The sequence below is a fragment of the Misgurnus anguillicaudatus genome, chromosome 5 (assembly GCF_027580225.2).
Source record: "Misgurnus anguillicaudatus chromosome 5, ASM2758022v2, whole genome shotgun sequence".
Lineage (NCBI taxonomy): Eukaryota > Metazoa > Chordata > Actinopteri > Cypriniformes > Cobitidae > Misgurnus > Misgurnus anguillicaudatus.
The window spans coordinates 1992081-2006904 of NC_073341.2; the positions used below are offsets into that span (position 1 = coordinate 1992081).

At 36.4% G+C, this 14824-nt stretch overlaps 1 protein-coding gene across 6 annotated transcripts in view; it reads right to left on the reverse strand.

The window, feature by feature from the left end:
• fgd (faciogenital dysplasia) overlaps positions 1-14824 on the reverse strand; it is a 57886-nt gene that overhangs the window by 20553 nt on the left and 22509 nt on the right. For all 6 annotated transcript variants that reach the window (XM_055167975.2, XM_055167977.2, XM_055167976.2 and 3 more), the window contains 5 exons: positions 13241-13877; positions 2271-2366; positions 728-864; positions 311-467; positions 84-222 (listed from right to left, as the gene is read on the reverse strand). In XM_055167975.2, the coding sequence (XP_055023950.2) occupies positions 84-222; positions 311-467; positions 728-864; positions 2271-2366; positions 13241-13837 (1126 nt within the window). In that variant the 5' untranslated portion in view covers positions 13838-13877. The remainder of the gene's footprint in view (positions 1-83; positions 223-310; positions 468-727; positions 865-2270; positions 2367-13240; positions 13878-14824) is intronic.

A 14824-nucleotide genomic window follows, 5' to 3' on the forward strand; every position in this document is an offset into this window, starting at 1 on the left:
CTTTTATAAGTGCATAGCTATAAAAGCAATTCTATATTGATAGCAAGAGAAAGTCATAGACCAATATCAAAAAATGAACTCACTCTCAGCATCTTTCCTGTCTGGAGCTCCATCAGGAAGTTTCTTCAGATAATCTTTCAGTAAAAGCTCATAACGTGGAATACGCTGCACTGGCTCCAACATATGATGCTGCAGGGTCAAGTTACCACACACATCCTGCTTCTGTACACACAGAGGACTTTGCAGTAAATCATAATAGTATGTTATAAAAAAGTACATACGTTACTGTAATATGTAGTCTGGCACTAACCTGGATATTATGCACAATACTTTTGAACTGAGTGGACCGCTGTGTCCATGTGCTGACCAGCTCCATGGCACGATCAAAGTTCTTTACATACTCGCCATACATCTTCAGAAAAGGGGCTAATTTCTGCAAGATGTCTCCTATGCGTGGATTATGACTCCTGACATACACATACATGTTTTATTATTTTCTGTTCTTGATATAAAACCAGCTACATTGCATGGTTTTACATGTTGATACTTTCTAAGATACACAAGTCATGTAGAAGTTTAACCACAGGTGTACTGTAGTTCATCACAGTGACTCAAAATGATTTGATATGCATGGTTTGTTTTCATTTTGACTTCTATACCTATTGACTTATTATCTCAGACCTAATAAAGTTACTTTTGTTAAGCAAGTGTGCTTGTGGGATCTCACCACTCCTTTGTGATGCGTGTTTGTAATTCAGGCAGTAAAAACTGGTGGTGAAATCTGTAAATACAGGAGATGTTGGAGAAGATTCCAGTGATGACATCAATAGGGATGCCCGCTTCCGTAAGACGGGCACAGAACACCTGCATGCACACACACACACACACACAAAAGAGTTAATGTAAAGAGTTCAGAGATCATCGCTGTTAAGGATGAGGGCAGAAACATTCAAATGCTGCATCTCATGGAACACTTTTTAAAAGTCTACCATGGGGAGATTTTTATTTGGTTTTAAGGGATGCAACAATAAATGCTGATATAGACTAATAATACCTGGCCGATAACTATTTTGAATCGCATAGCCGATAGTATGCACAGCTATTTCTTGTATGATGGCGTTTGATCAGTAGAAATTCCTTATCAATCTGAAATCACTGTTAGTTTGAGTCGTTTATAACATGCATTTGACTCATCAAACATAATCATTATACATATTCTTTATTATCATGTAAATACTTGAAAAGGTTTGAAGAACAGCAATATAAATAATATGCCTAAGCCATTTCCTGGAGATGCGCGTGTAAATGGTTGTTCTTCTGCGGCCCATATTGAGTTTCTGCATAAGAGCGTCCTCTGGCTTTTGAATGTAACGGCATTTCACCGTAATTCATTGAGAAACATAGTAAGCATCATCGGCTGATTTATTGTGCACCCCTAGTTTTAAGACATGCAGTAATCACCTCAATTTTTTATCATCGAGGCTATAATCTTCAGAAATTTAAAAACAGCATGGACATTACTGCATATCTCCTTACTTTGCGACCAGTCCATCTTGTGCACACTTACATGACCCCATTAGCATAATGAGTTATAAATAAGGGGGTTTTAAAAATCATAATCCAAATTTTCTGTGATATTCCACACTAGGCAGGGTACAGGGTAGGACGGCAGGTATACTTGTTTATGTCTTGTTATTGAAAAAGTATGTACTACTTTAATGACAAGACATGGAAATAAAGCTGTTGTGTATAAAAACTAAACTAAAAGGCAGAAATCCTTCTCCCATTCCTCATTTTTGAAGTTTGAGGCCCGCTCTTCTTGAGAATTTGGGTATCAAAACCTTTCTGGAGGTAAACACGAAGTTCGTGTGCAATTTTTATATAGGAATCTCGTATTCATGATAATTCCTAGTATATCAAGTAAAGGCAGCCTAATGCCTGGATCCTGTGATTCCACCTTTGTTTTCCAAATTGCAAATCATAGAGCCCAACAGTAGCTTACATATTGTATGAATAAACTCATCTGCAGTGTTTATTGTAATGGGATAGTTTTTGTCTCATCTTGCCAAAAGCTTGTTTTTATTGTGACCCGGGGTTCAATGTTGTAAGCTTAAATGTAAGAACCCAACAGGAAACAAAATGAACACAAGCAAAGTATGCTAACTGTAATCCAGCAAATAATTCAAACGATAAATGTAAATAACTGGATATTCTGTCCAATATCTAGCCAAAAATTTAAATTAGGGACAAATTCTGAATGCTTGTGTTACCTGGTCTAGTAGGTTGAGTCTTTTGACATAAGCTTCTTCTGTCTGAAGCAACTCCTTAGCAATGTTCAACAACTTCTGAGACTCAGACTGTAAACCCTGAGAGACACAGCCAATGAGAAAACACAAACAATTTAATGAATAGCACTCATTACATTTATCATTAATATAGTAAACCATTTTCTTTACCATAGGACAAACAACCATCATTTCAGTGTTTGAAAACTTTTACATTTACTTTACTTTTAAAGTGGCGGCTGGTCAATAGGGGGCGCTAGGGGGCCACCCCCCTAAAGTTGGCCAGAGAGGAAAGCTACTTTAACATCTTACCAAAAAGTTAAATATATAATGCAAATGTCAGGGATGGTGGAGGATGAACCTAAGTGCAGACAGCTCTCAACTCAAAAGACTTTTATTATTGAACAAAAACTCCCTCGAGGGGGTAAACAGGGCAAAAAAAGAAATAATAACAGGCATGACAAAACTAGACGAACTCCTACGACGTACAAACACAATGATCTGGCAAAGACAAGAGACACAATGGCATATAAATAGGGAAACTAATAACAAACAGGTGAGGAAACTAATCATACATAATTAGGAAACAGGAGGGTAGGGTTAAGACTAAAGACAGGAGAGCACGTGCCACACATAACACAGGTCATGTGACTCTTCACACAAACACAGAACACGTATACGGGGGTGTCAGGATCCCGGCACCAAACAAGACTAAATACACTTAATAACAGTCGGGATCCTGACAGCAAATTAATACAAAATAAAATCGTTTAGTTGTACTATTTCACTGTTAGTCATGTTATCGTTTATTTAAAAAAATTAAAAATCAAAACTGAGTTGCTGTGTGTATGTCATGTTTGTGTGTCTGGGGCGCACCCCTAATGAGTGTCTATGTACGTCAGAAAAAAGGGTAAAAACATGTGACCTGTAAGCGAATCAATATTGTTTTTTATGTCTTTGACCTCATGTGATTAAATCATTCTCAGAGTCTCATAACCACGTTGCAGATTGTCATGTAACTGCTCGCTACAGTACTGATCAGTGAAAGCATAGTGATACCTTGAGATGAAAGAAAATATGATTTTATGCTTACAAAATCACCCTTTACAAGATGTTTAGTTGAAGAATAAATAAAGGATTTAGGAGCTTGGACCAGATTAAGCAGCAAGAAGTGATCGCGGACGAGCTTACACGGTGTGTGGTTCCAGAACTTATGACAAACGGAGTTGGCTAACGTTAACTGGATGCCATGTAAGACATATTTTTAGTTTCCCTGTTTGCCGTTTGAAAGTCTGCATGATATACTGCATGATATTTTGTGCCGCATTTGAGCTGGCTTTGCGTGGACATGATGCTCAGATAATCTGGTATTTTCCATGGCTTGGTCAACTTTGTTGCAACATAGTGGTCTGTAATTAGGCAACTTAACTGTTTGTGTGTGTGTGTGTGTGTGTGTGTGTGTGTGTGTGTGTGTGTGCGTGCGTGCGTGCGTGCGTGCGTGCGTGCGTGTGTGTGTGTGTGAATGATTACTGTACCTTGATTAGTTCACTACTGATAATAAACCCACATATACTCAGATTTACAGATTACAGTTTTTTTCGATTGCTAAACAACAGTGAGCACAACTAAAGCTACATGTGCAAAACTCTAACTACAGTCTGCACTACCAAAAGTCACCTGAGCTAAACTGTACATATCACCTGCAAAACTCACTCCAAGCAACACAACTCTTAACACATGACTCAAAACAGCTTAGTGCAGCCAAACACTAAACACAACCCTCAATGAGATAACACACACACTGTCACTAAAAACACTAACATCAAACACCAATACACAAAATGCTAACTTTTTATCTTTACAGTTTCAACAATTTCAGTGACTTCATACAAATATTTTCTTCAAATAATGATTTATTTATTGATTGATTTATCACATGATTTATTGAAATTTTAGAGCAGAAAAATTCTTTAAGGTAAATGAAAATTAGCAGTTTGCCTCAGTAGTCTGGAGTAATTTATGGAATTACAGTAATGAGAAAAAAAAGGTAGAAACTAAAAGTACATACTGTAATTCAAACAAATAAATGAGGGGCTAATCCTGCCTCTCTCTAGCATCAGGCCACTACATGCCACCCTTCTCCCTCCATGAACCCGTCTTCCTTGTTCCATTTCCAAAATTTGTCTTTCTAAGCTCTACCTATCATATTTATATAAAAAGTAATATTATATATATATATATATATGATATATATATATGACATTGGAATTTATATTTATGAAATTGCAATCAGCAGTGTTTGAAAGGCACAAGGCTGAATCAATTCTGTTTTGAATGTAGGGTTCACAGTTTTGACAGCAGTGTGTTAGCATTTGAACAAAGTGCTGTAAATCCACAGTGTTGTGCAGGTTGTGTTTAAAGTCATGGGATAAGTGTGTAGAGTTTTGAAAACTGTGTTCAAGCAATGAAAAATGAACTAGAGTTTGGTCCACTTGAACTGCTGCTGTGCGGAGTGTGGTCAGAGTTTTGCACATGTGACTCCAGTTGTGCCCATTGTCGTTTAGCAATCGATAAAAACTGTAATAGTACATTTATTTCAGGTTTTAGTTGACTTTAACAGTAACATTTTCTGCATTTTAGCTAAGCAGTAATGATATTCATCACCTGATATACGGCTATTTACAGTCCTGCATTACTACAGTAAAAGTTTAATTTCAAGTTTCTATGCCCCCCCCACACACAAATTGTTTTAGCACCAGCCGCCGCTACTATAAATGTGCCATCTTTACTCTATGCCCTATAAACAACTCAAATTAGGCGTTTCTACTTTATCAGAATGTCCAATGCACACACACACGCACGCGCACACACACACACACACACACACACACACACACACACACACACACACACACAACACACACAAACACACACACACACTAAGGATATGGGAGGACACATGTCATGCAAACATGCCAAAAACACAGCCACATTGTTTTTACAAGGAAAAGTAGCACATTTTGTTTTGTGCAACAATGTAATAAATGACTGTGTAGTGAAATGTTTTACCTCCTATTATCAAAGAGGACAAGTGCAGTATAGTAACATTGTGTAGTAAAAAGTGTTTACATAAAGAAACCAAAGAGGGCAGGTGCAGTATAGTAAAGTTTCTCAATTCAAATCCTAATGTGACCTGCGAAGAGTATTATTACAGTTTTTTTCGATTGCTAAACGACAGTGGGCACGGCTGGAGCTACATGTGCGGGACTCTAGCTACAGTCTGCAATACCAAAAGTCACCTAAGCTAAACTGTACATATCACCTGCAAAACTCACTTCAAGCAACATAACTCTAAACACATGACTCAAAACAGCTCAGTGCAGCCAAACACTAAACACAACCCTCACTGAGATAACACACACTGTCACTCACAACACAATGAGAGGAAAAAAACTAACATCAAACACCAATACACAAAATACTAACTTTTTATCTTTACAGTTTCAACAATTTCAGTGACTTCATACAAGTAATGTTTTCTTTAAATAATTATTTATTGATTGATTGATTTATCGCATGTTTTTTTTTTAGAACATCATAATTCTTTAAGGTAAATGAAAATTAGCAGTTTGCTTCAATAGTTTGTAGTAATTTATGGAATTACAGTAATGAGAAAAAAGGTAGAAACTAAAAGTACATACTGTAATTCAAACAAATAATTTAGGAGCTAATCCTGCCTCTCTCTAGCATCAGGCCACTACATGCCACCCTTCTCCCTCCACGATCCCGTCTTCTTTGTTTCATTTCCAAAATTCCAGTCTTTCTGGAGCTCTACCTATCATATTTATATAAAAAGTAATATTTTATATATATATATATATATGAAATATATATATATATATATATATATATATATATATATATATATATATATATATATATATATATATGACATTGGACATATATATGACATTGGAATTTATATTTATATTTATATAAAATTGCAATCAGCAGTGTTTGAAAGGCACAAGGCTGAAATCAATTCTGTTTTGAATGTGTGGTTCACAGTTTTGACAGCAGTGTGTTACCATTTGAACAAAGTGTTGTAAATCCACAGTGTTGTGCAGGTTGTGTTTAAAGTCATGGGATAAGTGTGTATAGTTTTGAAAACTGTGTTCAAGCAATGAAAAATGAACTAGAGTTTGGTCCACATGAACTGCTGCTGTGCAGACTGTAGTTAGAGTTTTGCACATGTGACTCCAGTTGTGCCCACTGTCGTTTAGCAATCGAAAAAAACTGTATTGGTATATTTGGCCTATGGCCTAAAAAGTATACTTGACTTTTACTGACAGAAAAGTATATTTGGCTTGTTGAGGTGAGTCAGTGTTTGTTTATACATTGACTGTTTAATTGATTAATTTTACTTGTTCAACAGTATAATAATCATATTAAGTGAGTAGCCTTACATACAGTAGTAACATTTTAGTCTATTTAGTGCTAATCTTTAGCTTTGTTTTTAATTAAGGAACATTATTGTTAAATATAGACTACTAAAGGGATGAAAAATATCAACTCCACAACTAATGATCTGCATTGGAATATAAGATTAGAGCTGTGTACTGTTGAAGAAAATAAAACCTATTTGTTTAGCATTACATCGTATTGATCCAGAGTTCAGGATTACAGTATGTAGGTAATGATTTGTTTTTCTTTATTTACAGAAGTTGGTATAAAGCAGTGGCAGTATACATAGTAAGTACTGTGTTTTTACAACTGAAGCATTATCTCATAAAACATCAAGACTACACCAGAAGTATTGTACTTCTGTTAAACAAAGTACACTTTAATGTATACCTGCAGTATAAAAACAACTAAACTAATAGTTAACTGAGAGTATACTTCAAAATGTACTTTCATATACTAAAAATGTACTATAAGTATTAAACTAATACACTACCCATATATCCATAAGTTCACTTTATTGTACTTTAATGTGCATTTGCAGAATTAAAGTGTATTTTCATATACAAAAAACAAAAACAAAATGTTATTAGTAAACTCTCCATACTGTATATACATAAGTTTACTTCAATTTACTTTAATGTGCACTTACAGTACTAAAACTACTAACTAACAGTTTACTGAGAGAGAACAAAAAATAGCTAGAAGTATTGAACTAGTACAACATCCATATATCTCATAGTTTGCTAATGTTAAATGTGTGTTACACTACAGTACACTTACAAGTATACTACTAGTACTTTAATTTTACTATTCTTGCTGCATAATGTGTACTTTACTTAAGTTATACTTGAGGTTTACTTCTTTTTGAAAAGGGTAGCCTTCATATTGCATCTGTCCTTTGTTGGTTTTTGTAGATGTTACTTGCTGTTCTTCTTTATGTTCTCAGGTTTTGTTATGTCATGTAGGTCATGTATTACATTTTTGATAAATAAACTACAGTTAAACTAGAATGCTCCAGTGTATCTAACTCTAAATCATGTACTTTTTGTAAGAACTGAGCAAGTATGCTGATCTGAAAAGACAACAATATAACATCTCATATTTGTTCTTTGCATATCTTGCTAACCCCTCGTACTTACAGTAAATACCAACACTCATACAAACAAGAACAAAAAACATCTATCACTTCCACATGTACACACAACCGAGCACAAACACTGGGTCTAATCTGTTGTCGCTTGTGATGAGCAGCACATTCCACATCCTGTGTGACAGTACGGCTATTAAAAACACATCAACACGTCAGCATTGACAAACGCACACACAATATCGTACACACACATGCTGCCTCCCTATGAGCAGATGTGCTGGGCACAGTCAGGAAAGACAGGAAACCAAAGGTGTTACTGTGTGTGTGTGTGTGTGTGTACCTGGTAATTATCACGTTCTGGGGACCAATTGTCCCCACAAAGATAGGAATACCAGTGTTTTTGTGACCTCGTGGGGACATTTTGATGTCCCCATGAGGAAACAAGCGTATAAATTAAACAGAATTATGTTTCTTGAAAATGTGAATTAGTAGAAGGGTTTCTGTGATGGTTGGGGTTAGGGAATGGGGTAGGTAAGGGGAATAGAATATACAGTTTGTACAGTATAAAATGCATTACGTCTATGGAATTTCCCCACAAAACATGGAAACCAGACTGTGTGTGTGTGTGTGTGTGTGTGTATATATATATATAGATGAACATTCTTTCATTGAAAGAAAATGTAATGACAGTTTGTGTTTAATACCGTGGTAACAAGGTGTGTGTGTGTGTGTTTTGTGCTCATATATCTAGGTGTGTTAGGAGACTCCTACTGAGTGGACACAAAGCTTGTTCCTGTCACACCCTAAAGGCACAGAACAAAACGCATTTAACACCACAACAAACCGCTTCGTCATACCGTGCGACGGGCTGAACGGGCCAGATTCTCTCACACCCCGTGTGCTAGTTAAACATCCGCCAGTGTTTCTGTCCATGACATATTCTGCAGGTCTTAGGAGTAAAGGTGAATAATCCCAATGTGTGTGTGTGTGTGTGTATGTTTGTGTGATAATGTAATAACAAAAACAGACCTAACTGCACATTGATGACGCAGGAAGTGGGTGAACCTGTCGAGTGAGATGAGGTCGTCCCTGTCTACTGTAATTATCAGACATTTGCCTGCCTCACCCTCAGCTGGGATGTGAACTTGCATGCTGTCATTAACAGATGCATGAATGCCTTTAGTCAGCAAAAGTCACTTGAGTCACTAAAATGTTTTTCATGATTGTGATCTGAAGGCGTATGTCTGAATGTTTTAAATTAGTAATGCGGAGAAATCACATCATTCATTACAAAAACTGTATTCAAAAACATGTTTTTGAAATGTATGACTTAGACCTAATATGGATTGTGTTTTTGCATAGTTTTGATGAGTTTAATACTGTATGTTAAAAATAAATAAATAAAGAACGAGTAACGGCAATATATATATATATATATATATATATTTTTTTTTTTTTATTATAATTTTAACTATATTTCAAAATATTAAGAAAGGGCCATAGATGTATCTACTTAAATATATTTTAAAATATGTTTACAAAAATATTTTTCAATAAACCAATTTATTTCTTGGCCATTAATTTAAAACATTTATATTCACGTCACATTGAAAGAAAAACTTTGTATGTTACAAACTTGTAAACATAACAGGTTTGAAAAAGGTTAAAATTAAATATATTTTCAACTTATAATGTTATATTTTATACATACTACATTTTACTTTTTGCCGTATGGGATGGGCCGTAATTTTGAATAGTAGTGTAAGTGGCACTCAGACAGAAAGACTGATGAATAAATGAGAACAATCAAGTGCATTTTTCTTAAGGGCATGACCGTTTCTACACTCTACAAAACCAAAAGCTGGCAAATTCTAAGGTTAATGTTGTCCTTAATATTGTGTATTGTAAAATAAAGTGTATTGCCAAAGTAAATCTAACTCCTAGACATAATGCCAACAACAACAAAATTAAGTTGCCATAAGCACAGAACACAGAGGGGAAATTGTAAATGTCCACATACAGTAACTCACACAACAAAACTGTAGCACACGATCCTTACATGTACACTTCCTCAGATATATGAAACGTAAGATGTCTCTCAGTATCAGTTCACACGTTTAGTCTGTATGAACAGTTTCTGGACAGATTGAGTCGATACGTATACTGCAGTAAAATAACATTTTATTCAAATTAATTTATTCTGTTTTACCTAATATGTGTGTACCATGTTTATGCATATTACCACGATTTCTTGATAGGTCGAGGCTGGACTACATTGAAATCTGTTCTGATTTGAGAAGTTATGGAAACATCAGGCATCACGAACACAACCTAATGGGAAAATATACTTATTTTTATGTACTGGGAATCTTATCTGTACATTTTTGTATGATCGGCTTTCGCCCCGGATCGGTACGCACTTGTTTATTTTAGATAATTGGTTGTTTTGTACGAATTCAAACTTAATCAGCACCACATGAAATAGGTACATTTTTAAGTTTGCATCACACACACCACCCAACTGTTACGGTGTTTGTAACCGCATACCTGCACATAGCACGTAAATTTGACCTATGTCGGCCCATATCCGAAACGTTGCCCTCTGTACCAACAACATCTAAGAAGTATCGGACAGGCACATGCGAATATCTTCAGTCAATCAACGTCTCTGTTACATTGGCTTTGGGTCGGCCAATTTCCGAAGGCCGATGGGGCGCTTATCTGTATGTGGTTGGATGATTTTAAGATTACTTGCGACTTATAGATTTCACATCACAAAGAGCGATGTATGTACTTTTTCCCATGCGCATACGTTATATGAAACTTATTAAATTTAGCACTTTCTACATTGTATTTTATACATGAAGCCTATATGTGTGTGGTGTGTATATACCATATAAACTGTCAAGACATGCTTATGGTTTTAAGTAGCCCAAAGAAATAAAGGTTTACAAGAGATTTACAACATTGCATCATCCAAACAGTGTGGCATAGCCATTAAAGAGTCAGGCTTGTAACCCAGAGGCTGACGGTTTGATTCCCATGATTGGCAGGAAGCGAATGCACTGATAGCTGTCCAGTTTTCTATCTTGCTGAGGGAACTTTGTATATTGAGCCAACTTTGACCATATGTATGCGTGTTGTATGAGTACTCATAGGAAAATATTGCCCCTTTGCTATGTCCAATTATTCTTGTGTTTCATGACCCCTCATGCGTGATTTCAATTGGCTGCTTAGCACATGACTTCAGGTTTGTGGTGTCGTTGAGTATCACGCAGTACCGCCAGTGTGTAAGTGGGTAAGTTACTCAAAAAAAAAAGTAATGAATCACTTGTTACTAATTACATCTTCAATCATTTTGTTAGATTACTGTACAAATTACTAGTATTTAAATACTTATTACTAATTACTTTCTAAATCCTATTTAGTAAATGATACAAAGATAGACTTGAAATAAATCAAATAAAAGTATATATTATTCTGGTCACACTCAGATTCTATTAACTACTTTTGCCTCAATATGGCTTTTTAAGAATCAATAAACAGTCAATATCTAATTTTAATGCTAATAACCAGCCAGTTAATGGTGAGAATTGTAAACTACACTAGAGTGTTACAATTATTCTTATTTACTCACCAAAGCATTTAAAGTGATAAGGATAGATAAAAGCGTGCGGTTTAACCTTGGACTTTAAATTTGAAAGTTAAATCCACTATTGTATTATATATAATTGATTGACAGTCCATACACTGTATTAAATTCAATTGCGTCAGAAGTAACTGTAATTAAATTACAGGAAAAATAAGAGTAATCACTTACTTTTTACTTAAGTAATTAAATTACAGTAACTAATTACTAAGTAACTAGTCACACCCAACATTGAGTACCACACAATGTGGTTAAAGGTGTTTAGTGTTAACCCTGCCAACTGGACATGCCCAGAATTTGCAGACTTGCACTGATTCACGAGAACTGGAACTGACCTGTCCTGGGGCATGTCAGGGCAAAAGTCAGGGCTTAAACTGTGTATTAGAAATAGGGATGTCAAATTATGCATTTTCCCATATTTGATGATCATTTAAATTAACGATCAATCAATCGAATAATCGTTAACAGTAATAGTGCAATAAGCCATTACAGCAGTGGCATATAGCCAATGACATAAAAGTGTGCATAAAAACGCCAGGTTCCTCACGCGAAATAAAAGATTTTATTTTGTCTAAATAATATGCTAGTGGGATTGTAAAATGAGTCAATGTAGTTGCTGTTTTGATAAAAATCATCAATTTAATCTCGTAACGAAATATAATGACTAATAGACACAGTAAACTCCGCCTCATAACGGGCACTCCGCACAGTCGCATGCATCCATGACAAAATAAAAGTTTCATTATCATCAAGTGTTATTTTTCTAGTTGTTCACCTCGCTTTCTGAGTCGTCGATACACCGCTTGTTGTAATTATATCCAAGAAGCACACGAAAGGGCACTTTTCCAGTCGTTACCTCAGCTTTAGACCTGCGGCGTACTTTCAGCAAAGATGCTTATGTTATGAAGACTTCAACCTTCCGTTAGAAAACCCGCAACAGTGTTTAGCGTGTAGCGCCTCAGCCAGTCATGATGATGATCAATGATATACTGTATGTTGCGGGCGTTCAGAGTGTAATGACAGTCAGTAACAGTTTACATTTAACAGTTTCTTGCCAGAATTTAAGTTTTTCATTTTAATCTGTTTATTAAAAACGGCTTCTAGACGCCTTCCCTGTGTAAAGCAGCGTTAGCTGCGCTGCTATGCTAATCTTGCAGGCTTCCCTGAAGAGGGTCTTTGCTTTCAGTATCCTACCTGTGTTTAGATTTTTGGCATCGGACCCTCTCAGATCCTCTGCGGATGCAATTTTGTTACGTTAGCAGCCAGCCTCGTCTTGAATGAGGACAAAAAGCCCAAGTGTGTGTTTGGCATCATTGTGATCATGGCTAGTTTAACTTCTTCGCGCTTGGTTAGTTTTTTCACCAGCTGTGTATGTGCTTTGCGCACAATGAATCGAAGATCGAATAATTGTTAACATCCCTAATTAGAAACATGCTATTGTGAAACTCTATAGGAATCGATAGCCAGTTGAGTTTAGGAATTGGGGTGGTGATGGCGCAGTGGATAAGACACACACCTTTGGTGTGAGAGACCAGGGTTTGAATCCACTGTGACACACCATTGTGTCCCTGAGCCAGACACTTAACCCATAGTTGCTCCAGAGGCGTGCGACCTCTGACATATATAGCAATTGTAATTCGCTTTGGATAAAAGCGTCAGCTAAATGAATAAGTAAGGTTTTGTAACAGAGCTATAGATTCATAATTTCAATATTGTATTGGCAAAAGTGTGTTAATCTACACATAGTCTTACTTTCAGGTCCAGGCTCTCGGGATCTTCACAGCTCCCTTCATCCAAGTCACTATCTTCATCCTGTGATGAGTCGTGTTTGTTGCTAACGCTGATGCACGACATACTCTCTGTTACTGTTGCGATGCTATCATTCCTGTCCTCTTCCTCAATAGGGTCCTCATTTGGAAATACCTCTCCTTCTGTCCCACAAGAGGGGCTATCGATGCCGCTGTCACGATTTGGTACCTTTCCATTTGACTCCATCCCTTCATGTCCCTGAGAGTCACAGGGGCCCTCTGGTAAAGGGCCCTTCTGATTCATATCTTTATGGTTATTCCTCCCATTATTTTGATCACCATGTAAGTCACTATGTTTGTTCTCTAAACCACTACTGCAGAGATTTGTGTGCTCTTTTAGAAGTTTATCTTTCATTTCTTCATTATTGGAAGAGTCAATCTCAAAAGAGTCCAATCTGCTTAATTCCAAACCTTCTGAGATTTCCGAGGGTTTAAATGGAAGACCATCCATAGAGCATACATCCGCAGAATCATTTATTGCATTTGACTCTGTAACCTGAGGCTGATCGTTGAGGTCCCGTTGAGTTGACGAAGACTCCATGCTGAGGTTTTTCCTTCACTGGAGACCCAGAATCGGAAACCTTAAGAAAATAAGGCAAACTTTAGTATCTTACTAGAACTCTCATGGGGGGTTTTTCAGACAGGGCTTAAGTTTAGTCCAAGACTGAAATGCTTGTTTGAGCTGCCCTAACTAAAAACAGCTTGCACTTATATATCTTAAAATATTAAAAGTGCAATTGTTTTGTCTCATGATGAAAACCAGTCATGTTTTTAAAGAGATGTTTGTAAACAAACTACTTCAATGTCATAATATAACTAAGGCCTAGTCCTGGTTTAATCTAAACCCTACCCGGGAAACTGCCCCTCAGTGTTTTACAAATGTGGTAGACTACAGTTCGCCGCCATTGACGAGATATCTAGTTAATCAAGAGAAAACGCTTCCCTGCCAATGACGAGTATTTCCGTCTTTCCGGAATACAGCTATTATCCACCAGGTGGTGCCCTTCCGCAACTTTTTAAACCTGGACGTATTGCCCTAAGGCAAGCGGCTGCATGTCCATGTCTGTTTTAAAGATCGCTCTCAATGGGATCTCTATGAAAAATTGAATTATCTCTGCTTTTTGCTCAAAATGTGGTGTTTTTGCAGAAACCTACTCATATTCAAAAGCTGATTACAAAAGAACGACTGAAGGTAGGATGAAACGTTTTTTTTGTTTTGTTTTGTTTGAAAGCAGAGGGTCTGTTCTTTCATTTGTATGTTTATATATTTAAAGAAGAACATTTTCTGGAAGGCATTAAACTTTTGTGATAATCATGACGCTGGCGCTGGCTGGCAACTTTTTAAAAAAATGCTGGCGGCGAAAGAGTTAAAGAAAGTAATTTTCTGAACAAAACATAATTTACCCATAAAAATTTGATGTTAGGGTGTTGTGGATGATAGGATCACTGCATTCTAAAAAATGTTTTTTAGCCGTTGGGTTAAATTAACCAAGAATATGTTTGTATTTGACCCGATGAGTTAAAAATA